The sequence below is a fragment of the Phocoena sinus genome, chromosome 6, assembly GCF_008692025.1.
Source record: "Phocoena sinus isolate mPhoSin1 chromosome 6, mPhoSin1.pri, whole genome shotgun sequence".
NCBI lineage: Eukaryota > Metazoa > Chordata > Mammalia > Artiodactyla > Phocoenidae > Phocoena > Phocoena sinus.
In genome coordinates, this window is record NC_045768.1 from 9,846,207 (window position 1) to 9,872,816 (window position 26,610).

The following is a 26,610-nucleotide window of genomic DNA, read 5'->3' on the forward strand; positions in this document are numbered from 1 at the left end:
AGTGGGGCTGTCCAAAGGGTATTCATGTTTTACACTTTGATATATACTACCAAATTACCCTCTAAAAAGTCCCAATTTTCATTTCCTCTTATAGTGCACAAGAGTGCCCATTTCTCTGAACCCCTGCCAGCATTTGGTTTTAAAGATCTTTGACCTTTGCACAACTGATCAGAGAAAATAACTTGCTTTTTTGTCTGTTTGGAATATCTTTGTTTTAGAAATCAAATCTACCTTCAAATGATAATTTGCTACTGTCCAAGTGATTTAAAACGTATTCTTTTGGTTGTGAAAAGTAGTTTTGGCATAAGTTGATAGTGACAATTTTGAAGGGTGACAGTTTTGAAGGGCACATTGTAGAGAAGCTCTTGTGCCTGTATTAATTTTTTTAAAAAGCAATTCTTTCTTTATAATCACACCTACACACGACATGCTCATATATGACTTATCTCTGAAACAAAATTGTGTAGTCCTTGGAAGTCAGATAGCAACATTTATTGAATTCCAGCTGTGTGTAAGATTCTTTGTTGCCAGAAAGGATATGGTATTATGGCCCCTGTCCTTGTGGAACTTCCAGTCTGAATCCTCAAGTACATCATAGGAGGTGGAAAACATGTTTCCCAGGGCAGCCCTGTGGGAGTTCCCTGTCAGAACTGGAAGTGAATAATATTTGTTGAGTGATTCCTCACTGTATGAAGTCATAGTGTACTAATAGAGAAGGCATCTGCTCATGTTAGGGCGTTTTGGGGGCTTCTGTTCTGTTAGGATAGTTAGGGAGTTGGTATGTGCCTTCAGAAGTGTTTGCCCATAACTTTTCTTCATAAGAGGTGATGGAACAGGTTCATTTTCCTGAAAAAGATTCTGTTGAAGGTACCCCAGTATAGTTTTGCCGCTTTGTCCTTTGACTTTTTGGTGCCAGACACCCATTAAATATGTGGCTTCTCACTGAAAGCCCTTGTTTTTGCAGGGGAGAACTAATCAATATGAAGTTGAAAACACCTGCCCCTATGCTGGTGCCTAGTTGCCTCACTTTCATGGGGAAGATGCTTGTCGTGATTGCTACAAAGATGTTTGTAGATCTGTTGATCTGTGATTCCATGGTTCTGTTACAAAACAAATATTGTCATGACTAAATCTATGGTTGTATACGTCTTTGTGGTTATATAAGAACTTATTTTTACAAGTGAAACTTAAATGCTTCCCTTTATTTCTGTAATTTTTTTCTGATTAATACACTTAAAGTGGTGGGCTGACATTATTGTTTCTGCAACTAAATGTCTCAGATATTTGACACTTAGAAGAATCCCATGATATTAGGAAATATACTAAGTCTATATTAGGGTATAAACTTTTTGACTCAGGCATACCTTACTCACCTTTGCATTTCCTATTAGCTTCAGTGTAAAATAAGTACTTAGTGAATATTTAAGGGAAAAAATGAAAATTAATGTAATTCACTTGATCAGAGATGCTCCTTAGTCAAACTTACTCTTAATCTCAGTATCTTTAAGATCCACCAGGTGAGGTTAATAGAAGGATATGTTGCCAGACAAAAAATTTAAAAACTTCAGTTAGCTATAATGATTTTTTACTTTTTTTTTTTTTTTTTTTTTTTTTTTCAGTATGCGGGCCTCTCTCTGCTGCGGCCTCTCCCACTGCAGAGCACAGGCTCTGGATGCGCAGACCCAGCGGCCATGGCCCACGGGCCCAGCCGCTCCGCGACATGTGGGATCTTCCTGGACCGGGGCACGAACCCATGTCCCCTGCATCGGCAGGCGGACCCTCAACCACTGCGCCACCAGGGAGGCCCAGCTATAATGATTTTTTAACTAGGTTTCCCCCTATGTTCCATTTCTAGAAGAAACAAATGACAAGAAAATCTGGTGTTCTAGGTCTTTCTAAAAATAAATATCTTCTAGGACTGTTCCTAGGAACATACTCAGTCTACCGTTCACATTCCTTGCACTTCATAATGGTTTTAGAGGAGCAGGAAGGTAACCCAGATGACCTGCAGAGTCCTCTGTTACAAAGGAAGCACGCACTTATTTTACCTGCTGTGAACTTAACAATAGAAGGATAAATTGTTGATATATTTTAGGATTATTTTAAACAAGAATTGAAAACTGAAGTTGGTAATGATATTTTTACCATCAGCATCATCATTACTAATAACAGCTAATTTTAAATTACGTACCAGCTGTTCTTTTGAGCATTTTACCTACCTAATCTTCTATATATCCTTTCTTCCCTGCAATCCCCATTTCACAAATGAAGAAAGAAAACAGGCTCACTGAGGTTAAAATTATTTTGACCAAGATCACATAGCTAGCAAGTGATAGGGCCAGGATTTGAACCCAGTTCTGCCTATAGGCCCTTAGGTTCCTAACTACTATTCTGTAATATTTTCTTTGTTGAGTATTCCCATTTAACTGAGGAGGTACCATTTTGTTCCCAGAATAAACATTGTTACAGTTTTAACAGGATTCAGGAAGCAGTTCTTATAATTAGGTTTCTAAAATAAGAAATTAATCTGGTAGCCGACAAGTTTGATTAATAAGTTTTATTTTAAAAGCACAATACTATCTTAAATCAGAAGGAAAGAAAATGTATTTATTGAACAAAATTACTTTGGTGGTCCGTTTTTGTAAAATTCCTGGTAACTCAGGAAGCATTGTCTGTGCCCTTTTAGACATTTCACAACCATATGGCAGGAGGGGGAAATGTAAACTGAAATACAGTTTCATGCTTTAGCACATCATTTGAGGAAAATACAGCTTGTTCCCCATGACCTTATAAAGTAATGAGAAGACTGCATGGGAATGAAGGGAGAAAGAAAGGAAAATTTATTGTTTTAACAGTGGTTATGTACTTTGAATGGCCTAAGGAGTTACTGTTACTTGTTTTGTAAAAGAGTAAGCCATCTTCTCTGATACCATGGAGATCTCATTGACTAGAGTGGTAGCCCCTAGAGCTTATAAGGATTTCCTTTCAGCTTGGACTTAATCCTTTTAAGCTCCTAGCTACAGGGACAAATGTTGATTTTCAAGGTAGCATTTTACCACATTGAATTTGTTTGAAAAATGATTCAGTCATTTTCTGCCTTATTCTTAAATGTTGCTGTGTACATCGTGTTTCTAGGTAGGTGAGCCCGTGAAACAATATGAAGAGAAGAAAATAGCCTTTTAAGGAAATTGGCCCACAGAAAGGATGGCCTTCTTGGACAATCCAACTATCATTCTAGCTCATATTCGACAGTCACATGTGACCAGTGATGACACAGGAATGTGTGAGATGGTTCTCATTGATCATGATGTTGACCTAGAGAAGATTCATCCTCCTTCAATGCCTGGAGACAGTGGGTCAGAAATTCAGGGAAGCAATGGTGAGACTCAGGGCTATGTATATGCCCAGTCAGTCGATATTACCTCAAGTTGGGACTTTGGTATTAGAAGACGCTCAAATACAGGTAAACATTGCCTTTTAGTCATGTCTTCTGAGCTTTAAATCAGTAAACAATCTTATAGAATAATGCATAATGTTGGCATGGGTTTAATGGGGAAAGTTACTGTGCATTAACAGGAATGTGCGTGTATTACACTAACAGTGAGTCTAAGCAATCTCTCCATCTCTGCGACTGTGAATGGAGAGAGTCTCTGGAGTGATGCTGTTAGAAGGAGGTAGACAGAAGAGGGATAAGGAAGCAGACAGAGGAAGAATAGGTGAAAAAGTTGGCTATGAGAGAAGCGTTCTGTTTCTAAAAAGTGACTGTAGAGAGGGAAGTGGACTGTTTTGTGTATCTTCACAAAGCAACATTATTCCCAGTAGACAAACTACCTGGAGGCAGATTTCAGGTTGACATGATAAAGAAACTTTAATACAGAGAGCTGACCAGCCAAGGGTGCTGCTGCCTGAGACAGTTCTTGCCCTGGAGGAATTGTAGCGGGGTATGGGGTTCGGAGGGAGACTACTGAATATTTGTTAGGCCTGCTTTTAGTAGGAATTCCTACACTGGGTGTGAGATTAGAAAAGATGCCCCTGTTTTTGATACATTACCTTTATTTAGTTGATCTCTACCCTTTGATAATTGTGGCTTGAAAATGCTCAACTTTAGCATATATCTGTTTAGTCGTTAGCTTTGAAACACTTATCATTCCCCTTTTCCAGCTTAAGTTTTTTGGGAGCATTTCAAGGGCAATGTGATAAACCAAGTCCTTTACTTAAATAAATTATTTAGACTTTATAATCTAGTTGTTCAAATATGACAGGGTATTCTACAAAATATTTTTTTTAGACAATCAAAAAATATAATCTCCTAATCAGTAGCAATAACCTGCTAACTCCCAGGAAAAGTAATGGCAGGATATATAGTAGAACATTGAAAATATTTATATGTTTATTTTCACAGTCCAAATGTAAAATGTATGTAAAGGAGTACTGCAGGTAGAGCAGGATACAATTCACAGTGCAAAGCATGTTAAGGTTTTGGTTCAGAATTCAGCATTCTGTGACATCTACAAAGAATAATTTGCTCTTGTGATGAAAATAATTAATAGCATTTCCCAGTATCTAAAGGAACTTTTATCAAAATAGGATTTGAGTGAAGGTTTGAATATAATTTAGAACCATTGATTCTCGGTTCTCTAGTTGAAACTGACTTCCTTGCAAGTTATTGAGATGATATCTTTTATGACAGGTTGAATGGATTTCAGTAGGAGAATGCCACTAAATTGAGAGCTTTATGATTATATTACTTTGCTGTACCCTTCACATTTATTAATTGCAATTGAATGTATTTTTCTTCCGTGGAATTTGGTTAGATATAGTGACATTGTCAGAATGCTTTTGCCAGCATAGTTTAATTTTCTGGCAAGATTAGTTTCAGTGTTTCCCTACCACAGGGCTAAGGCAGGAATGTAAGCTTTCCTATCTTGGAAATGGTTGCAAGAAAACTTTATTTTATTTATTTATTGTATTAGCGTTGTGCCAGGATAGGAAGTTGAAGATTAGCAAGAGGAAACTAATTTGGAGAGGTGACATCAGTTGTGACTTTCTTTTCCATTGTAGTCCCCGTGTGCAGCAGTTGTTAATATATGCTGGACAGTACTTCTTTAAAAGATCAGTTCACTGACTTTTGAAGGTTGATCAGCCAGTGGTAATATAATCACAAATGCACAATTTTAGATGATGCTTTTGTTATTGTTGTTGGAATTTCTTAAGCTAGTACTTGGATGCTAATAATTAATTAGGATTGTGAGGTATCTTAGCAACCAGGGAATTTACTTTTTAATCCTTTCAGCATATCTTAAAATTTTGTATAAGAAAAATTGTTCTTTTTAAGATTTGACTAATGTTACAAAGATACAAATCATTTATTTTACTACCTATAAACTGTTTCAGCCCACTGAAGGAAAGCTATGCTAATTTATATAGCTTTGACATTTTATAATTTTCATGATTTTTAGATAAAGGATTTTATATTTAAAACTTTAATAGTCTAGTCTGAGTTCATTTATCTTTAATTTTTGAAACGGGTAGAGTAATTCATAACAGTAATTTTATTCCTGTAATGTAATATTCACTTCAGTTCATTTGTGCATTAAAATTCCTTTAAGACCGTTATTAATGATTTATATAATGAAATGTCATATTAATCACAGAAGTTTTCACATTTTATTATTCTCTTCCATGTTAATACTATCTTTATGATCTCTATTAATGTTTTATATCCTCTAATTTCAATTATAAATCAAGAATATTTTCATGTTTTTGTTGGTATTTGCTTTTCAGGGGTGCCACCTTTAAAATTTTATGACTTTTTCCCTACATATGCAATATAAAACATCTTTATTCATATAAAGATAGTTAATTATGTCTTTGTTTATAGTAAACTTTCATTGACAAACTTATAGTTATAATATTTCTTTTCAAGCTCAAAGATTAGAACGACTCCGAAAAGAGAGACAAAACCAGATCAAATGCAAAAATATTCAGTGGAAAGAAAGAAATTCTAAGCAATCAGGTAAATTGAAATAATTTTAATTGTTAATTTGAGATTTATATATTTAGTTTATATTATTATATAAGAGCTTTTAATTTTAATTCATCCTTTTAAATCCTCTAGGCAGATACCTCTGTGTTTTAAGCTTTGAACTCTTTCACTTGGGTGCCTTGGCCTGCTGAAGCTGTGTGTTCTTTAGGTCTTGTATTTTTGGCCACTCCTTCTCCTGGATCACAAGAATTGATGAGTACAGGGCATATTTTGTAGAAACTGTTGTACTAGTACCTTGTTCTTAGAGCCAAGGTGTACCTATGATTTGGATGGGCCTCTGGATTGTAGATCCCACCTGGCAGTTCTAACCTAGACTTGCCCTTGCCTCATTAGCCCCAGTAACAATCGTTTTTGCATATATGCTAATTCTTTTCCTTTAGCTTACAGACCATTATGTTGCTGGTATTAGCATTTGCAGTATGTGTTCATGTGGTATGTATTGATACATTAGAAAGCTGGCTGTCTTATATATTTTCAAAGCTTCAATCTCAGCAAGGAGAGAAGACTTTTTAAGAAAGTACAAAATAGAATGCTATTAAAATATTTTCTAATGTTTTATCATGTTTCCTAGACTTTTTTTTTTCTTCCTTTGAAATAAATGTCTGCAGTTGTCTTTTATATCTTCTTAGCACCTCCCACTACCACTCTGGCATATAATATATGTCCAATCAATTTTCGTTGACTGACTCCTTTGCTACATAATATTTATGAAACCAGTAATATTAATGATTATCATTTTAACAGCAGCACCTACCTAGTGCTGTGGTAAGTACCTTATGTGCATTACCTCCAGTGCAGTGGTCTTATAAGGTGTAGGTATCATTGCTGTCGTTAACAGACGAAACAGAGGGTCACAGAGGCTTAACTTGCTAAAGTTACAAGGCTAGGAAGTGGTGGTGCAGTAGAGCCATGTTTTGTATCTAGCACTGTCTGCACCTAAAGGCCAATCTCTTTCTGCTAAACCATGTCATATAAAGTGGTTATTGCTTTCTCCTACTATAATTGTAAACCCAGGAGTGTTCAATGGGTATGATTTTCTTAATGATTGCTTCTAAATAACGACTGCTTAGAATGAGAAATCCACTTCTTTCTCTTTTTTGTATCTCACTTCCGTGACTTCCTATAGTTCTTCTTGAATGTCTTTTTAGTTTTGCTCTTGGTACTTTAAAAATCTCTCCAGGCTGGCCTTTTCTGTTGATCTAGTTAATACTTCTCTCCGTTATATTTAGCATAAACTGGAAAACCCTTATATCATTTATTTTGTCTACTTTCTTCAATATTTTTGTATGTCTTAATGTTTTTCCTATTTATCTCTCCTTAATGAATTCAGAGCCAGTTTAATAAGCCCATCACTCCAGCTACCCTTTGTTTTGCCTTCTTCACTTCCATATCTTAAAATGATCATAAATAAATAAATTAATAAATAGAGTAGAGCATCTCAAATGTATCTTCATTAACCCCTTTCACAATGTGAGAAGTAATTTCTTCAACTTAAATTTTGATGCATCTAATAAGTTTTGGTACTTCCCCGCCCACTCCTTAAAGTCTAATCCACTTTAACTTTTGTTCAGAATGTGCTGGAGAAACAAATAGTCCCCTGTTGGCTTTCATTTTAACCACACTGTCCATTATGTATATCTGCGTCTCTCTCCCTCAGTTTCCTTCCCTTTATTTCTGTCTCAGAGATTTCAGTAATTGACACTGTGATCTTATTTCTAGAAGAGCTCCTTAATGTGCCTGCCCATGCTTTGAGATGTTGACCTTGATTCTGGCCAGACCAATAGCCTGCCTGGTGGTTACTCTTGATGGTTAGAGTGAACCTTGTCAATGCACAAAAGAATGCCTTTGAATTTTCTGTTAAGCTCGGTTCTGTCATTACCACAGACTGGCACTCTGGTTATCCTGAAATGTGTTAGAAAAGTGGAGTTCGCAGTCCACTAAACATCTACCTGGCAAATGGATCAGCCATTCTATTTTCACACATCTCTCAAATACATACTCTCTTTTGGCAAGAAATGCCACCACCAAATCATTTTGATATCAATTGGGAATTTTGGCTTAGGTAATCATTCATTCATTTCCTTATTCTTTTTCTGCTAATTACATTTTGTGAAAAATACTTTCATCTGTTTTTTATCTTTGTTTTATTTCATTTCCCAATAGAAGAATCATCTTTATGAATATGATGACCTCCCATGGAATGTTCTTTTTCCACACTTATTCTATCTGCTACATCCAGTTTATTCTTTAAGACACTGCCTAAATGCTTCCTTTTCATAGAGGAGTTAGAAGGGATCTTAGAAACCATCTGGTCCATACCTCGAAGTTCTTTATGAACCTACTGACCCATATGCCACGAGACCACATGGTAAATGTAATACCTTATAGTAAGATTCTTTTAGTATTTCTGTAACTAAAACTGCACGGATAAATGTGAAGGCGATGTCATTGGAAGACAGCTTTGTCAGGAATAATCTCAAATCAAAGACTAGTATTTTTAATTTTATTGTTTTAAAATGGTATTGGTATATTATTTACAAAATTGGTTATTATTCTTATTTATTGAGTCATTTAACAAGTATTTCTTCTACAACTTCTGTGTGCGTAGTAATTCTGTGCTAGGTGCTTTGGGGAATACATGATTCCTGTCCTTAAGAAATTTGAAGTCTAATTGGAATTCAAGGCTATTTACATGTGAAGTTAAATAAAAACAGTAATGTAGTTTTTATCAGTTATTTATGAATATTCCTGAAATTTTCTTACTATAACTTCTATTATTGGTTTCTTAAGACAACAGTTCCCAGATACAATGGCTGTATAAAAGTCAGAAATGCATCCAAAAGTACATGTTATGATGACATTCTATATACATTTCTAGGCCCTGTCTGTGTAATTCCTGGTTCAGTAGGTAGAGGTTGGGGTCCACAAATCTATATTTTTCAGAAGCTCACTGGGTGATTCTGATGGGTAACCAGCTCTGAGCACCACTGGATCATAATATGCCAGCCACTAACTTTACTTCATCTTCATGCAAGCAGAGCAAATTAGCTGTTAATATTTCAGTATTATTGGTGAGAAAACTGGAGGACAGAGGCGCTAACTAACTTTCCCAAGTTACTTACTTACAAGTAGTTACAAAGTCAGAATTCTTCTCCTGGCCAATCTGATCCCAAACACTGTAGTCTCTCCACTGTGCTCCATTCTCTCCCATACCATAGGCAGAAAGGAGCTGCTCCTGGAGCTTTGAATATCGAGGAGTCTTTGGGGTTCCCTTGTACCTTTCTTTCTCTGTGTGTCAGCTACAGCCAATGTTTGGGAAAGGTACCAAAGCTTCTATATTAAAAACTTTCAGTTGAAAATAATGAAAAGCAAGTGAAGTCAAAGTTGAAGAGCAGCTTGAAGTTGAGCAACTCAAGAAGTATAGCTTTGTCTTATGAATGGCTTAGAACCAGGAAGAAGGGCTCTGTGACCTTTTCCAATCTTATCTCTGCTTTTCTGTGACCATCTGCTCTCTCCTTCCTCCTCCCATTCTGCTCCCTATCCCCACAACTACTTTCTCTGCTTTTCTGATCCAGAGTTATTCATTCAACAAGTATTTATTTAGCTCCCACAGTATGCAAAGGCAGTTATGCACTATTATAGGTCTAGAAGGTAGAGCAGTGAACAAGACAAAGTGCCTCCCCTCGTGGAGGTTGTTGGGGAGAAAGGCATTTAAACGAACATAGGAGGTCAGGTGTCAGAATGGGAGAAGTGGCATAGAAAACAATATCCCCCAACTACGGTCGGTAAGGAATGCTAGGCATGGGATTGTGCTGTTTTATATAGGGTGATCAGGGAAGGTCTCATTAGGAAGGTGGTGGATGAGCAGAGATCTGAAGGAAGTGAAGGAGTGAGCCAGGCAGATACTGGGAGATGAGTGTTCTAAGATGAGGGAACAGCAAGTGCAAAGGTTCTGTGGCAGAAGTGTGACTGATGTACTCAAGAAAAAGCAAGGAAGGATGCTTGTTGGTTAGAGTAGAATAAGCAAGGGAAGGAGTGAGGTCAGAGAAGTAAGTAGTGGGAGACCTGATCATGCACAGTCCTATAAGGACCCTGGGTGAGGTGATTTGATCAGAGTACTGATATAATGTGTGACTTACTTTTTTTTTTCCTAGCTTGAATTTCATTTAAAACAACTATTTATTATAAAATTTTTCAAACACAAAAACAAAGAAAAAAAAATTTCAAACATACACAAAAGTAGAGAGAATGGTGTCATGAACCCCACGTGCCCATCACCCAGCTTCAGCAGTTAGCAATATATGTTTCGTCTTGTGTCATTTAGACATTCACCTCCCCTCCCCTCCCAGATTATTTTTAAGCAAATCCTAGCTATCATATAATTGCATACCTAAATACTTATGTGTTTATTTATTTATTATTTATTTTATTTTTGGCTGCATTGGGCCTTCGTTGCTGTGTGCAGGCTTTCTCTAGTTGCGGCGAGCGGGGGCTACTCTTCGTTGTGGTGCGTGGGCTTCTCATTGCGGTGGCTTCTCTTGTTGTGGAGCACAGGCTCTAGGCACGTGGCTTTGGCATGCAGGCTCAGTAGTTGTGGCTCACGGGCTCTAGAGCACAGGCTCAGTAGTTGTGGCACACAGGCTTAGTTGCTCCGTGGCATGTGGGATCTTCCCGGACTAGGGCTCAAACCTGTGTCCCTTGCATTGGCAGGCGGATTCTTAACCACTGCGCCACCAGGGAAGCCCTGTGTGTTTTTTAACATGTAATAAAACTGCTCTACCACTATCCTCCAAAAATTAGCAGGAATTCTTTATTATTATCAAATATTTTCCTGATTGTCTCAATTTTTTTTTCTGTCCCCCCCCCCCCATTTTGTTTGTTCAGGTCTAGATCTAAGGTCCACACCTTACTTTTGGGCAATATGTCTCATTTCCTTTTTAATCTATAGATTCTCTTTCACTTTTTATTCTTGTAATTTATTAGTTGAAGAAACTGGGTCATTTTGTCCCATAGTATTTGCTACATTCTGGCTTTTGCTAATCATATCCCCATGTTTAATATGTTCCTCTGTCCTCTTTATTTCCTATAAACTGGTGGTTAGATCTACAGAATTGCTCAGATTGAAGTTGATTTTTGGTAAGAACACTGTGTACATGCTGATCTGTATTTCCTATTGCATCATTTTAGGAAACATGGAATGTCTTACTGTGTTTTTTGTAACAAGATTGACGGTGGAATCAGGCCTTATCCATCCATTATTAAATTACTCCCATCAGCTTTTCATCTGATAGTTTTAGTGGCCATTAATGAGTATCACCTAGATTCATTATTTCATTAAGAGGTGTGAAATAGTGATTTCTAATTTTATCAACTTGTTTTATATAAAGAACTTTCCCTAATCTATTATTTGGCTATCCTTAGGTATAGTCCCTACAAGAACAGCAGGATAAGTGCTTCTTTACCTTTGTCAGTTGTTTTCAGAATGAAGAGTTTGTTGCCTAGCATCCCATGTAGATGACCAATGAGGGTTTTTTTCCCTTTGTATCATTATGCACTCATGGGTTTTTAAGCATAATTTGTATTTTTCAGTTCATTGCAGTTATTCTTTTTTTATGCTGAAATTGTCCCTTTGTATAGTGAGTCCCTTCCCATTTGCTGCTAAGTTCTTTTGGCACAATTCCAGTAATCTTTCATAGTCTCCTTGCTTTCTTGTGTAACAGGATGTTGCAGGTTCATCTTGCACATTTTCTTCCCCAAATCTGGAATCAGATGTTTTTCCAGGGAGTCTTGATTCTTTTTAGTGGTAAATGGCATTAAGAGACCACAACTGAGCTCTAGGGGGGGCTCACTGGATTGATTTTTGTTTTCCTTGTAGGCCTTTTCAGGGAGTAGAGCTCAGAAAAAAATAAATTTTTAAAGAGAATACATTGTGAGTTAATGCTGATAATTCCAATTCAGATTTAGGAACTTTTACTTTTGATTTTATGTTTATGTATCCTTTCTCATGCTGAAAATCTTGGTTCCAGAATAGAAATACCAATGTTATTATTAACATTATGATTAGTGAAAACAGTTTAAGATTTTTTTTTGTCTTTTTGATATGTTCTAATAGGGAATGTACAGTCAAATTGCTATATGATAAAGTTACTTAAAATAATTCCTCTCTTTGTAGTTAAACTGCCAACTAAATATTACACTTAAGTTCATTTTTAATTTTGCTTTTATTTTTAGAGGTTGCACTTTTTCTTTATTAATTACACACAACATTTACATGGTTGTAAAGTTAAATACATAAAACAAGGTAAACCAGAGAAATCTAGCCTTATTCCTTGTCTTCTACTCTTTTAGATAGTCATTTTAAAAAAGGTTTTGGCTTTTCTGTCCACTTACAAATATATATAAGCATATTTACATTCATATTCCCCTCTTTTTAAGTTAAAGGTAGCATAATACACACTATTTTATGCAATCCATTTTTCATTTAGCAACACATCCTGAGAATTACTCTGGAGCAATACATAGAGATAGGTTTCATGATGTGGTTGTACCATAGTTTAGCCAACCAGTCCCTTGAGGGATATTTGATAGTTTTCAGGCTTTTGCTGTTGCAAATGGGACTGCAGTGGAAAGCGTCATACATATTTGTTTTGTTTTGTTTTTTTGCCAGTGTCTCTAGGATCAGAAGCCTGAGAGTGATATTGTTGGGCCAAGGGGTAAATATATGGTTTTCTTTGACATTGTTACATTCCCCTTTATTGAGATTTTGTTGTTTTTCATTCCCTCTAGTAATGTGTCGAGTGTCTATTTCCTGATAGAAGTGGAATGGTATCATAGTATAGTTTTTTGGTTTTTTTTTTTTTAATATATGTATGTATTTATTTATGGCTGTGTTGGGTCTTCGTTGCGGTGCGTGGGCTTTCTCTAGTTGCGGTGAGCCGGGGCTACTCTTTGTTGCGGTGTGCGAGCTTCTCATTGCGGTGGCTTCTTCTGTTGCAGAGCCCAGGCTCTAGGTGTGCGGGCTTCAGTAGTTTTGGCTCATGGGCTCAATAGTTGTGGCTCACGGGTTCTAGAGTGCAGGCTCAGTAGTTGTGGCGCACAGGCTTAGTTGCTCCGCGGCATGTGGGATCTTCCTGGATCAGGGCTTGAACCTGTGTCCCCTGCATTGGCAGGCAGATTCTTTTTTTTTGCGGTACTCGGGCCTCTCACTGCTGCTGCCCCTCCCGCTGCGGAGCACAGGCTCCGGACGCGCAGGCTCAGCGGCCATGGCTCATGGGCCCAGCTGCTCCGCGGCACGTGGGATTCTCCTGGACCAGGGCACTACCCGTGCCCCCGCATCGGCAGGCGGACTCTCAACCACTGCGCCACCAGGGAAGCCCGCCAGGCAGATTCTTAACCACTGCGCCACCAGGGAAGTCCCTTGTAGTATAGTTTTAAATTGCATATTTCTTATTATGAAATGTGGTTGAACATCTTTCCATTTGTTTAAGAGCTCTTTGAGGGGCTTCCCTGGTGGCGCATACCACAAAAAAAAAAGAGCTATTTGAATTTCTTTTTCTGTGGATATTATATACTTCTTGTCCATTTTTCTATTGGGTTGTTGGTCAGTGTCTTCTCTACTTTGAGAATCTTTATATATTAGGAAGTTTTTATTTTTATTTCTTTTGCGGTACGCGGGCCTCTCACTGTTGTGGCCTCTCCCGTTGAGGAGCACAGGTTCCGGACGCACAGGCTCAGCGGCCATGGCTCACGGGCCCAGCCGCTCCGTGGCATGTGGGATCTTCCCAGACCGGGGCACGAACCCGTGTCCCCTGCATCGGCAGGAGGACTCTCAACCACTGCACCACCAGGGAAGCCCAGGAAGTTTTTATTTTTATGTCATCAGTTTTATCAATTTTCTTCTTATTCTGAAGTTTATAACTTTTGTTTTCTTTTTTAAAATTAAAAAAAAATTTGGGCTGCACCAGGCAGCATGCGGGAGCTTAGTTTCCTGACCAGGGGTCGAACCCGCGCCCCCTGCAGTGGAAGCGTGGAGTCTTAACCACTGTATCACCAGGGAAGTCCCTATAACTTGTATTTTAAAAGACTCATTGGCTGCTGTGTTGAGAATAGACAGTGGTCTGGGTTGGGGTGGGGGAGGCAAGGGTGGAAACAAGACCAGTTTGAAAGTGGTGGTAATAATCCAGCTTTGGTAGCTATAGGTGGTTCTGGATTATCTTCTTAAGTTTCTGTTGATGGATAGGATGTGCGAGAAAGAGAAAACTGGAATGACACCCAAGTTTTTTGCTTGGCAAAATTGAGTTGCCATTAACTGAGAAGAAAATTGTGAGAGGGGCGGGTTTGTGGGGAAGATCAAGAGTTTGGTTACAGACGTGTAAAGTTTGAGATACCTATTGGACGTCCAAGTGGAGGTGCGAAATATGAAGTTGAATCTATAATTTTAGGGAGTCTAGGAATAATCATTTAGAAGTTATCAGCATACAGAGGATATTTATTTAGGTTTTCCCTTATTTATTTTTTTATTGAGGTATGCTGTACATATATTGAAATGTATAGGTATTAAATGTACAGTTTGATGACTTTTGCCAAACATACACCTGTGTAACTAGCATTCCAGTCAAGTATACAGCATTTCTATACCCCAGAAAAGTTCCCTCGTGCCTCTTTCTAGTTAGTCTCCTCCCCAAAGGCAGTCATTGTTCTGATTTGTATCACTGCAATTTAGTTTTGCCTCTTGTAAAATGGTGTTTACCTATTTATTTTATTTTATTGGCCCTGCCATGCAGCTTGCAGGATCTTAGTTCCTCAACCAGGGATCAAACCCTGGCCCCCGGCAGTGAAAGCCCAGATTCCTAACCACTGGACCAGCAGGGAATTCCCTAAAGTGGTATATAAAATCGTAAGGCTGGGGCTTCCCTGGTGGCGCAGTGGTTGAGAGTCCGCCTGCCGATGCAGGGGACACGGGTTCGTGCCCCGGTCCGGGAAGATCCCACCTGCCGCGGAGTGGCTGGGCCCGTGAGCCATGGCCGCTGGGCCTGCGCATCCGGAGCCTGTGCTCCACAACGGGAGAGGCCGCAACAGTGAGAGGCCCGCGTACAGCAAAAAAAAAAAACAACAACAACAACAAAAAAAAATCGTAAGGCTGGATGAGATCACTGAGGGAGTGAATGTACATAAAGAAAAAGCCCAAACACTATGCCTTGGCTAATGCCAAAGATTTGAGGGAAAAAGGAGGAAGAATCAGCAAGGAGACTGAGAAGGAGTAGCCTGGACAGCAAGTGAAGAAAAGGATTCCAAAAAGGAACGAGTGAAATGTCAACTGCTACCAAGAGGTCTTGTAAGATGAGGATTAAAAATTGACCAGTAGATTTAGCAACAGGGGAACCATTGGTGACTTCGTTGAAAGGTGCTTTGATGAAGTGGTGGAGCCTGAATGCCTGATTGGAGTGGGTTTGTGTGAATGGGAGGAGAAAAATTAGACAGCAAGAATATAGACAACCATTTTGAGGAGCAGAAAAATAGGGTAGTAACTGGGTGGGAGTATGGAAGTACAGGAGATTTTTTTTTTTTTAATGAGTAGTATTTCAGTATCTATATGCTGATGAGACTGACCCAATAAGAGGGAAAAATTGAAAATGGAAGCCAGATGGAAGAGAATTGCTTGATTGTTGCCCGTGAGTCGGCAAGAGTGGATGGAATCTAGTGCACAGAGGAGGGGCTGATCTGATAAGGGCATAGGCAGTTCATCCATGTTGTGATGGGAGGGAAGGTGGGAGGAAGTGCAGGTGAGAGCATGCAAAAGTTCTGTTTTGGTTGTTTCTGTTTCTCCGTGGTGTAGGAAGCAAAAGAGGAAGTGGGAAAATGTCACAGGTTGAGGAGAGAGGTCTAAGTGTGAATTAGTCTGAGAATGGAAGAGTTAATATATCATCACTTCACACTTAACCCTACTGATAACAGTAGAGTGACTTGGATAAGGAACTTATGTTTGCTACACCTCAGTTTCTTCACGGAGCTGTTGGTAACCTGTCTTTCAGGATCATTGTGAAGATAGGATGAGAAGACACCTGGCATTGTTCCTGGCCCCTAGTAGGTTTTTTGTTTTTGCTTTTTCCTAGTAGGTATTTAATAAAGGATTATTCTTTTCCAAAGTGTAGCAATAAAATTATTGATAGAGTACAGGTAGAATAGTACTTCCAATATTTAAAATACCACTTCAATAGTAATCTAAAACTTTTTCAAATGTGCATTAATCTGTTGGTATTAATATATAATTAACATATTAATCTGTTGATCACATGTACTTATATATTCAGAATCTGGAATGGATAGTCAAGTGCCACATTTTAAAAAAGAATTAGATCCTTTTCTCCTGGTTTGCCACTTAAATCTATAAGGACTCGTTTGATAAAGTTCCCCCACTGGTTTGTTGAAAATAATTTTGTTACCTTTTTAAAAAGTTCTAAGTGACTATTTCACAGTTATGTTTGATCTCAGTTCAAGTTGGCTATGCTCAAGAATGGAATGGGTTGAACTTATTTATTGCACATTTTAAGATCTATGATTGATTCATTTAAAGTGTAAAGTATGGAAAATTTCTAACATCACAAAATATAAAGTATAATGAACCCCCATGTACTTATCATCCAGCTATCACCTTAAATGACACTCAGATTAATAGAGAGAATGAAATGATCTTTGAGAAGATATGGAACTAACTTGTCTTGGTTCACTAATGAATAAGTGCTGAAGGTTTTGATTTAATAACTTAATCTGAATTCCTTCAATCATTATTTTATTCATTGATTCATGCAACAAAATTTATTGAAGGTCTACTTTGTTCATTAGTGCCTAATGGCTAAGAGCCATGTCTGGGTGCAAATCTGAGCCCTGCTACTTACTGGCTGTGTGGCCTAGGGCTAATCAAAATATTCTACGCTTCAGTTTCCAGTTGACCGAATTGAGATAATGGAAATATCTACCTCATAAGCTTGTTATGAGGATTAGATGAGATACATTGGTTTGCTCAGTAAATGTTAACTATTATTATTAAAAATACTCTTTCTCCTTTTCCTCCTCCTCATCTTTGTCATCCAGATTGTGTGCTAGGTGTCATTGGAAAGTGTGAGAGGATTAAGAGGTGGACCTTGACCTTGAAGAACTAGAACTTCAAAACCACATATTAGAGCCAGGAGAGATCTTCAAGATAATCTGGTTTGACAAGTCCAAAGAGGTTTAGTGAATGGTCCAGTATCACACACCTATCTGCTAGCGGCAAAGCCAGGCTGAATCTGAGGTCTCACAGCTGTGGGCACTCTTACAAAATGGCTGTTCTGTTGGCTTGTCTGCCTTCTGCCCCCTTCCTTAAACCCTAGTCTTTCTAAGTTGACAAACCTGACCTATGTGTTTTTCAGTGCTCTGCTCTTTCAGTGCACAGACATATATGTGAGACTTTTTGCACGTATCTGACCTAAACATGTCTTGGACACTCCCTCCTCAGGATTCCAAGGAAGACTTTTTAGGGAAGGTGGACAGGCTATCTCTCTGTGTTGTAATCACAAAGATGTTTTTATCTTCCTCTTGTATCACAGCCCAGGAGTTAAAGTCACTATTTGAAAAAAAGTCGCTCAAAGAGAAACCTCCACATTCTGGAAAGCAGTCAATATTATCTGTACGCCTGGAGCAGTGTCCTCTGCAGCTGAATAACCCCTTTAACGAGTATTCCAAATTTGATGGCAAGGTAAGTCAACGTGAAGCTGTCCCTTTCGGGAAAACCTCAGTTGGATGGAATTATTGTTGGTTGTTATATAACCTCTTCTTATTAGATTTAGATTTAGGGTTTCAAAAGGGACTCAGTAAATATAGAATGTCACTCACATTTCCTAAGACTGAGGGTGTAAAAAGGTGTGGATTTGGGCTTAATGTGGATTCCATAGTAATATATTTGGGAGGATGAAAACAAAAACAGTCTGAAGATACGTGTGTGTGTGTGTGTGTGTGTGTGTGTGTGTGTGTGTGTGTGTTCCTGTTCCTGTTTTATCTCCTAAGTGTTTCTCTCCTAAGGTTTGGGTTAGTTGGGCTGTGATTAATCAAGGTCTGACTGTTTGGAAAGCCATGAAAGTGGTTCTGGGAGATGGTTTGGGTTGTCTTGTCTGATTCTTGATTATAACTCCAGAAATTGTAGAGGTGAGAGCTTCATTTCAGAATTCTAAGACATTGCTTTGCATGTCAGTGTTTTATTGAATCTTGTTGTCTGACACTGGCTATGCAGGATGACTTAATTTTTTCGTTTGTTCTGACAATTTGCAGTTGCTAAATTAAAGTGTGTTTGTTTTCCTTTTAGAAAAATGGCCACTATTTTAGGTGGAATATAGTTCTATCAATACGTGCAGCACCCTCTCTTACCCATTCCCTGCCATTCTTTGTCTCTGTGCTGAGCTGAGCTGGGTTTCTTTCAGGACAGTAGCAGTTGATTTTTATATTTATTGCCATTATGTTTGCTGTCTGGCAGTGGTGTGGGCGTGCTGAGTGATAGCTTGTTGCCTGGAGGGATTGTGTACAATTTGTCTTATTTCAACACCATTGCAATTAATAAAGATACAGCTCTTTGCTTATGTTTGCACTTTTTATAATCAAGTCCTGGTTATATGCTGGTTCTGTCAGTTGTCATCTGAGCAAGGAGATGTTTTTTTCTTTGAAACACTTTCACCTCATACAATTCAGCATGTTTCCATTGGTTTAAGTAAGCATATATGGACATTGGCACATGAGGTTATTGATGTTGGCGGGGAAGGAGAACAAAAACTAGAAACAAAATGCATAAATAGCATAAAATCCTAATATGCTCAGGAGTTTTCTCCAAAAAACATAAGAAGGTACTTCCAGTAAATTAGAGATTGTATCCTGTGAACTGCTCTTCAGCCTGCCCCTGCCACCTTTTCCTGTTTCTTCTTGTGGAATGCAGCAAAGAGAAGGAAGGGTCCCCCTAGGGGACAGGAATGTCAGCCTCTGGAAACTAGTGAGTTGGACTGTAGGGGATTTTTTTGTTAACTACTACAATCGATTCATTTAGATATGTGAGATGTTATTATTGGGATTAGGTTACATGGCTAGAATTTATTTGCTTCCATTGCCTATCATCTCATTGTTTGAGGATGCAGTTAATTGCTGGAGTAATTAGTATTTGATAATGCTGTGATGCCAACAAAGTAGCACAGATCTTTTAAAATACTATATTCTAGAATTTTCATTATACTATTAGATTCTATTATAAATTACTTAGGATTATCCAAATCTAACCTTGTTAGAAGGTTGTGAACTCTGCTTGTTATATATACCTAACTTGAAATAAAAAAATAAAATAAAGAAGCCATTTCCTCAGTCACAAAGGAATTATTTTTGCTAGATATGTGTTTACACTTACGACTCTCGATGTTTTTGTCATATCAGGTCTATTTGTAATCAGCAAAGGATGTGAGCATGGCCCAGTCACCACTGCACAATTGATTAAGAAAGATTTATATATGGATAAGTCTGTCTTGTGATGCAGTGCTATTTTTTTATTATCCTACATATTACAATTGCTAAAACACAGTTAAACCTGTGTTCTCATCTATTATTTAATATTGATGCATTTGGCAGATGTGTAATGAAAGTGGCTTAATATTTGAAGGATATTGTATTGTACATATTAAATTAGTCTATCTTTGTGAAATGCATCAATATGATATTCAATGACATCTCAATGATTAATAGAGAATTATACTTGAGTCAGGCCTTTTCGTAACCTAGAAATTAAAATGACTATTCAAATAACACCTCAAAATGATGAAATTAGCATTTTGTGATTGCATAATAATGGGATTGTAGTAGTTATAACAGCACCATGGCTGCCTCGAGAGTTAAGATCATGTCAACCCCTTGATAATAAAGCCTTTTCTGTGAGAGTCGACTTTAATAATTTCCAGATTGATTCTTCCCATAAATCATTTGACGTTCAGCACTAAATTTTTGTTACTGTTGTAACTTAGAATTATTTTATTTTTATTCAGCTCATATTTAAGAAGTGAAATGAGTGTCCTGTTTTAATGATTCACCATCTTGTCATTGAACTTCCTGTTTCTTGCCTCAAATGTAAGAGTTTCTCATGATTTTTGACAGTCCCCCCCCCCTTTTTTTTGCAAAGGTTTGTTAAAGCCAGTAAAATATGTGGTTCTTTCCACTACAAATATTCACAATGCTTTTCTTGGGAATAACGCTTGCCTTATTTACATAATTAACTGAGTTACTTAGGTCTCTTGGGCAAATGGTACATAATTGGGGAGAGAAGGGGACAGGGAAGAGTTTGGGGTCTAATTAAATATGCTAAAAAACTACTTAATTATCTATTTCCTCAAGAGACTAACTGCTGTGAAATCCTCCTTATGATTAAACTAGCATTGGATTTGAAAAAAGGATTTTGTTTTTGGTGTGGCTTTACAGTTACATTGTAAGTAAGCAGGCATCTTTAAGGATTTGTGCAAACTGAACTGTTGGTTTTAGTGATTCTAAGGGTAAGCATCTCTTAGTTATTGTACTAAATTAAAGCGAATACTTTTAAATAGTTTTTGGTTCCTGTAGCTGGTTAATAATTTGATTTTTTTTAAACTGTGGTTGGTTAATAATTTCTTGAAGGCATGTAGTCGAGAGGGAAAGGCCGTACTTAGGTATATGCTTTATTGTAATTTTTACAGTTTTTTGATCAGGTTAATTACTACGTTTATATTATCTTTTTGACAAATTGGCAATGCTATCCGTGACTGTTTTAGATTCATAGGTTATTAATAACTCTGTTTACTGATCATTTGAAAAAAGACCAGGACAGATTGCAAGTGGTTTTAGGGAATGCTTAGCCGGACAAGGCAAAACCAGGCTCAGCCATCTGCCTAAATTCTTTGGGCTTGTTAAAAACAGGACTTCTGAATAGCTTCATTAACAAAACCAACCTCTGTTTTAGAGGTGAGGCAATAGGAAAATTCCTGTGCCAGTCCTTCTGATCTCACTGAAAGTGGGAAATGTTGGGCGTGACAGGGAGTTGCTCTGAAGCGATGAAGGAGTGACAGGCAGTAAACGTTCAGCACTGATTTAAGTGCCCCTGAATATGTGGATTTCTGCCCTGTCTTTCTACCTTTTTCAAAAGAGGTCTTATTTTAAAAAGTAGCCCTTTTCCCATGCCTTATCACTTGAGAAGCTTTAGCTAGTACATCGTCATCACTATTTTGGTTAAACTGAGTTTATAAATATTATCATCATCATCAGTAGAAGTTCAGATACCCATCTCCAGTCAGTACAGTTACTAACAAAGAAATGGTACTGATTATCAGTTGTGTCACCTCAGTCAGGTTTTTCACCTCACTGAATCTCAGTTTCTTTACCTATGCAAAGAAATTAAGAGTTCCTTCCTAACAAAGCTATTTGAGACCATCAAATAGGATAAAGCACCTAGCATGGGGAGAGGCAGTGTAATTTAGTTTGTAAGCAGATCTATTTTGTAGTAAGGTCTGAGTTTAAATCCTAATCCCACCACTTAGTGGTATGACTTCAGGCTAGTTACTTAACCTCATGAAGCTGCAGTCCTCGTACGTGGAATGAGTTGGTGGTAGTGTGTCTTCCTGATGAGTATTGAGATATAGCACATAGGAAGTGCTCAGCAAATACCCCACTTCTGCCTCTTTCTCTCTCTGTAAAGGGTGCAGGCCAGTGATGCTGTCTCTCCTTTGTACTTCATTAGATTGTTGACAGGATCGAGTGAGAGGAAATGTGCTCTTAAAACTAGGACTTTAGCATCATTACACAAGATGTACAGCAGACTGAGTGAAGGTGGTCCACTTGTAGAAGTCCAGGGAGTCAGTCCAGTGGGGTTTTGACCTTTAACTTGAAATAGGAAGATTAAGAGAAGTAATTACTTCCTTTTTTTGTTTGTTTGCAATGGCTATTTTTTAAACATCAGGTGAGAGGGTAGTTTGATACTAGTAATTGCTTGGCAGTTTAGTAAAACGTTAAATATTTTACTGTTTTGACTTAGCTAAATTATACTCTAAATATAAGGAGCATGTTTGCCTTGACAAGTGCTTTAAAAAGCAGAACCAGTGCTAGTTCATACAGACAACTGTGACTTTGATTGTGTTAACTTGCTAGAAAGTAACCATTTCTCTGTTAGAAACTGTTTTAACAGGGAAGCTGCAGAGAGCATGGGGGAAGGGATAATTCATGAGTGCTAATTGCTTGGCTGTTAATTTTCATAAGTGTTGATAGAAGCAGTTCCTTAAATTAAACTTTGTTTAAAATGTATCAGGGGAAATATTCCACAGTGTCGAGCCTGAAGTGAAAATTAATATGAATGCTGTGGCAATTAACACATACTGGTTAATAGCTTTTAGCAGCATTTTGGGATGATAGTCCTTAAATACATTTTTGCATGCTGCTCTTGTTCCAGCATTGTTCCAGTCTATGTCTGGATAATTATGAACAAATGTTTTCTACAATCATTGGCATTAAATAGCTCTCTTCAAAGGAAGTCACTTAAAACTTTGCAGAAAGTGTGAAGCCACTGAGAAATGTTGCAAACTCAGAAAAGGTCAGCGAATTGCCTTTAGAGGAAAATGCTCCTCATCTGAACTTGGAATATTTGCTATTATCGTGGGAATGGTCCCCTCTAATATGTTAAGCTACTTTAGTTTCAGGATCTCTTTCCGAAAAATTATAACCTGGACTTCTTAGTGCTGGTTGTTTCTAGACAACAGCTTTTGCTTATTGCTGCCTGAGCTGAGGCATGGCCTTGAGCCTAAGGACCTTCTGGCCTTTGACCTTGCTTCTTTCCTCTGACCAACATTTCTGCCGCCTCCCACCCCCCACCCCGATGCAGTTGGCTGCATTGGTCTCAGAGAGGGAGAGAGAAGGAATATCTAAAGTAACTCTGTATTTTGAATTAGGAGCTGTTTGTCTCACTTTTCTATTGGCTTTATTTTACATACCTTTTTCAGTAAAGGATAGTAAAGTCCCAACATCATTTCAGCAGTTAGTTTCTTGGCAACTTACCTCTGTGACTGTATTTTGTTAGTCTTCCTTTTTATAGACCAGTTTTTATTAGTCTGTTCTAGTTCTAAAGCAAGATATTAGGTATTTACTACCGTTTTACACACCATGGTATACCAATAAAAGGACCAAATTCATTAATTTAAAAATGTGTTAAAAAAATTTTTTTAACAACTTTTTTTTTTTTTTTTGTGGTACGCGGGCCTCTCACTGTTGTGGCCTCTCCCGTTGTGGAGCACAGGCTCCGGATGCACAGGCTCAGCGGCCGTGGCTCACGGGCCCAGCTGCTCCGCGGCATGTGGGATCTTCCCAGACCGGGACACGAACCCGCGTCCCCTGCATCGGCAGGCGGCCCTAATTTTTTTTTTTTAATAAATTTATTTATTTATTTATTTTTGGCTGAGTTGGGCCTTCGTTGCTGCGCACGGGCTTTCTCTAGTTGCGGTTAGTGGGGGCTACTCTTCATTGCAGTGCGCGGGCTTCTCATTGCGGTGGCTTCTCTTGTTGCGGAGCAGGGGCTCTAGAGCACAGGCTTCAGTAGTTGTGGCTCGCAGACTCTAGAGCGTAGGCTCAGTAGTTGTGGCGCACGGGCTTAGTTGCTCCACGGCATGTGGGATCTTCCTGGACCAGGGCTCGAACCCATGTCCCCTGCATTGGCAGGTGGATTCTTAACCACTGCGCCACCAGGGAAGCCCTAAAAATGGATTTTACTAATTAGTATAATGGATTATACTAATGCAGTGCTCTTCCTGTTGCTCGACATTATACTGAAAATCCTGAGGGCCGACTTTGGGATTTTTGCCTGGGTGGTATTCAAAACGAATTAAATAGGAATCTTACAACAAAAAGAAAGCATTTTCAAAAAAAAAAAAAAGCATTTTCAGCATCCTATTCTGAAGTTAAATTCTCAAGGCTTAGCTCTTAAAACTAGCTTATTCCACTCTGAGCTCTTTCTGTCCAGGCCTCATTTCTGCAGTTTGTTCTGAGCCCTGCCAGTCTGGAGGCTTCCTCTGATTGTGGAGCCATCTTCTAGAAACTCCCATCAGAGGTAGAATTCACCATCAACTCAGAGGCTTTTGAAAGGAAGGCAGAATTTTGCAGTGGGAAGAACATGTTTGTCAGGCTTGGGTTAGAATTCTAACTTTGCCATTTACTTGCTGTGTGATACTGGGCAAATCACTTTGCCTCTTTAAGCCTGTTTTCATATCTATAAAATGAGGTTAATGATACTTATCAGAAAATGTTGTTGTGAGTATTTAATGAAAATTATAAATGCATACATAGCAAGGTGCCTGGCATATGGTCAGTGCTGAGAGATGTATTCGTTTCCTTTTACCACATTGCCATTCATTTACTTCTATTTAGTGAGGGTCTACTATGTGCCAGGCACTATTAAGTAAAATCTGGATACAGTAGTGAGCAAAAACAGATCTGGTTTCTGACCTCATGAAGCTTCCTCTCTTGACAGGAGGTTAGATGTTATGTAAATAATCACCAAACAAAGTGTAAAATTGCAGTCACAGTATATATAAGCAAAGCCAATTAATTACCAAGTTCCGGGAGAGATACTTGGGGCTTTTAGAGAGTTATTGTAAGGGCATCTGACCTAGTCTGGGGGGGGTCAGAAATGGTTATCCTTGTGAAGGTGCCTCTTGACCTGAGAGCTGAAGGCTAAGAACTAGCTAGGTGAAGTGTGAGGAGAAAGAACATACAGAGGATCTGAGGCAAGGGGGAGCTTGGAAATTTGGAGGAACTGGAAGAAAAGGCTGTGTGACTGGAGACCCAAGGGTGAGGTAGATTGTGGTGCAAGGTGAAACTGCAGGGGCAGACCACAAGTGGCTGGTAGGAGTGTCCTCTGTAATCTAAGAATATGGGAAAGCCTTGAACAAGTTTAATGAGGAGGGAAGGTAATGAGGTTTGTATTTTGAAAAGATCACTGAAGCTCTGCTGAAGGGAATACACTTGAGAAGGGTTTGTGAGGCTAGAGAGACCAATCAAGAAACATTTTGCAGTGGTCCAGGTAAGAAAGACGATAACTTGGGCTTACTTATTGGAAATGGAGGAGTAGATGAATGCAAGAGATATTTAATTGGTAACAGTGATAGGACTTGATGATGGATTGATTATATGGCAGGGAATGGGGGAGAAAGGAGTTTCAGGGATGATTTCTAGATCAGATTCTGGCTTGAGGAACTGAATAGACGATGATACCATCCCTGAATTAGGAAGCACTGAAAGAGGGCCGAGGATGAGGCAGAAGTTACCATCTTGAGCTGGTTTGGGCCTACTGATGACAGATCATAGCCTGTTACCATGTCCTTGAAGACACTACACATACTCTCTTTTGGAGGGGATAGGGTGCACCCTGTTTGTTTGGTTTGTATTTGGGGCGTCTGAGGCAGTGGTCTCTGAGATGAGAGTGGGCTAGGAGGCAGGAGCCTCTTTTTTGCTTGCACTTCATAGCCAGCTTTGGAACTTTGGCTAAGGAATCGCCCCAGAAGTGGGTCACCTCTTCTCTGAGACAGGGCTATACTCTCAGATGCCTCACCCAGCTCATCAGGCCATTAAGAGGAGAAAATGAGAGAGTAATTTTAAGTGAGGCAGATGTCAGGTGTCATTTAAGAAAATATACTGATTGTAATTCTTGGACGTTAGGGGAATAAGAGGTAAAACGTGGACATATTTTTGTTATAACGAGATTACTGTTGTGGTACTACCCTCTTCCTGGCTAATTAATTACAAGATTAGCAGGTGAAATCTGGTTGGAATGAATATCAAACACTGAGTCCCCAGGGAAAGCATGGGAGACAATCTGTTTTATAGGTGTGGTGGAGACTGGGGATGGTGGGATTTTATACTGAGCTTTCTCATCTGGGGCACCTCATTCTGCATAATTTGCAATGGAGAGATTATCTAGTCACTCAAAGTACTAGGCCCTGATTTTATTATCTTGAAAACAGCTATCCAGAAATATCAAATGACAGCTTAGGGTCACCCAGCTGGGCATAGAATCTAGGTGTTCTGATCCTTAGAGATTTTAATTTTCATTCTTAATGGCATTCATATTTACAAAATGGAAACCTGAGTTCAAGTACTGGAAGACTGTGTGGTGGAAAGAACACAGACATGAAAGATGTTTTAGCCCTGGCCATACTATGGAGTCTGGGACAGGGCACCTCCCATCTCTCTGACAGAGCCTCAGTTTCTGCATGTTTAGAATTAGGAACTTGACTTAGGTGATCTCTTGGATTCCTTTTGGCTTTAAGATTCCATAGTTTTGTGATTGGGAGGTAATTGACATCAGTGACATGTAGAAGGTTATAGATGGGAAAACTTGAACTCTTAAAGAATTGATCTTCTACATATATGTTGCTACTTTCCTCTTTTAATTGATCATAACGAAACTGTGATGGAGGGAGCATTATCTCCATTTTACAGATGAGGAAACTGAGACTCAGAAAGAGAAAGTGACTTGCTCAAGGAGATCTCACTAGTAT

At 38.5% G+C, this 26,610-nt stretch overlaps 1 protein-coding gene across 10 annotated transcripts in view; it reads left to right on the plus strand.

Annotated features, from left to right (window-relative positions):
- The window catches only part of MAPKAP1 (MAPK associated protein 1), a 232,163-nt gene that overhangs the window by 24,599 nt on the left and 180,954 nt on the right, over positions 1-26,610 (plus strand). For 7 of the 10 annotated variants that reach the window (XM_032634561.1, XM_032634555.1, XM_032634559.1 and 4 more), the window contains 3 exons: positions 3,136-3,463; positions 5,927-6,016; positions 17,632-17,780. In XM_032634561.1, the coding sequence (XP_032490452.1) occupies positions 3,205-3,463; positions 5,927-6,016; positions 17,632-17,780 (498 nt within the window). In that variant the 5' untranslated portion in view covers positions 3,136-3,204. Of the gene's footprint in view, positions 1-1,619; positions 3,464-5,926; positions 6,017-17,631; positions 17,781-26,610 lie in introns of all 10 variants that reach the window. The other 3 variants (XM_032634558.1, XM_032634564.1, XM_032634565.1) reach the window with 3 other exon arrangements.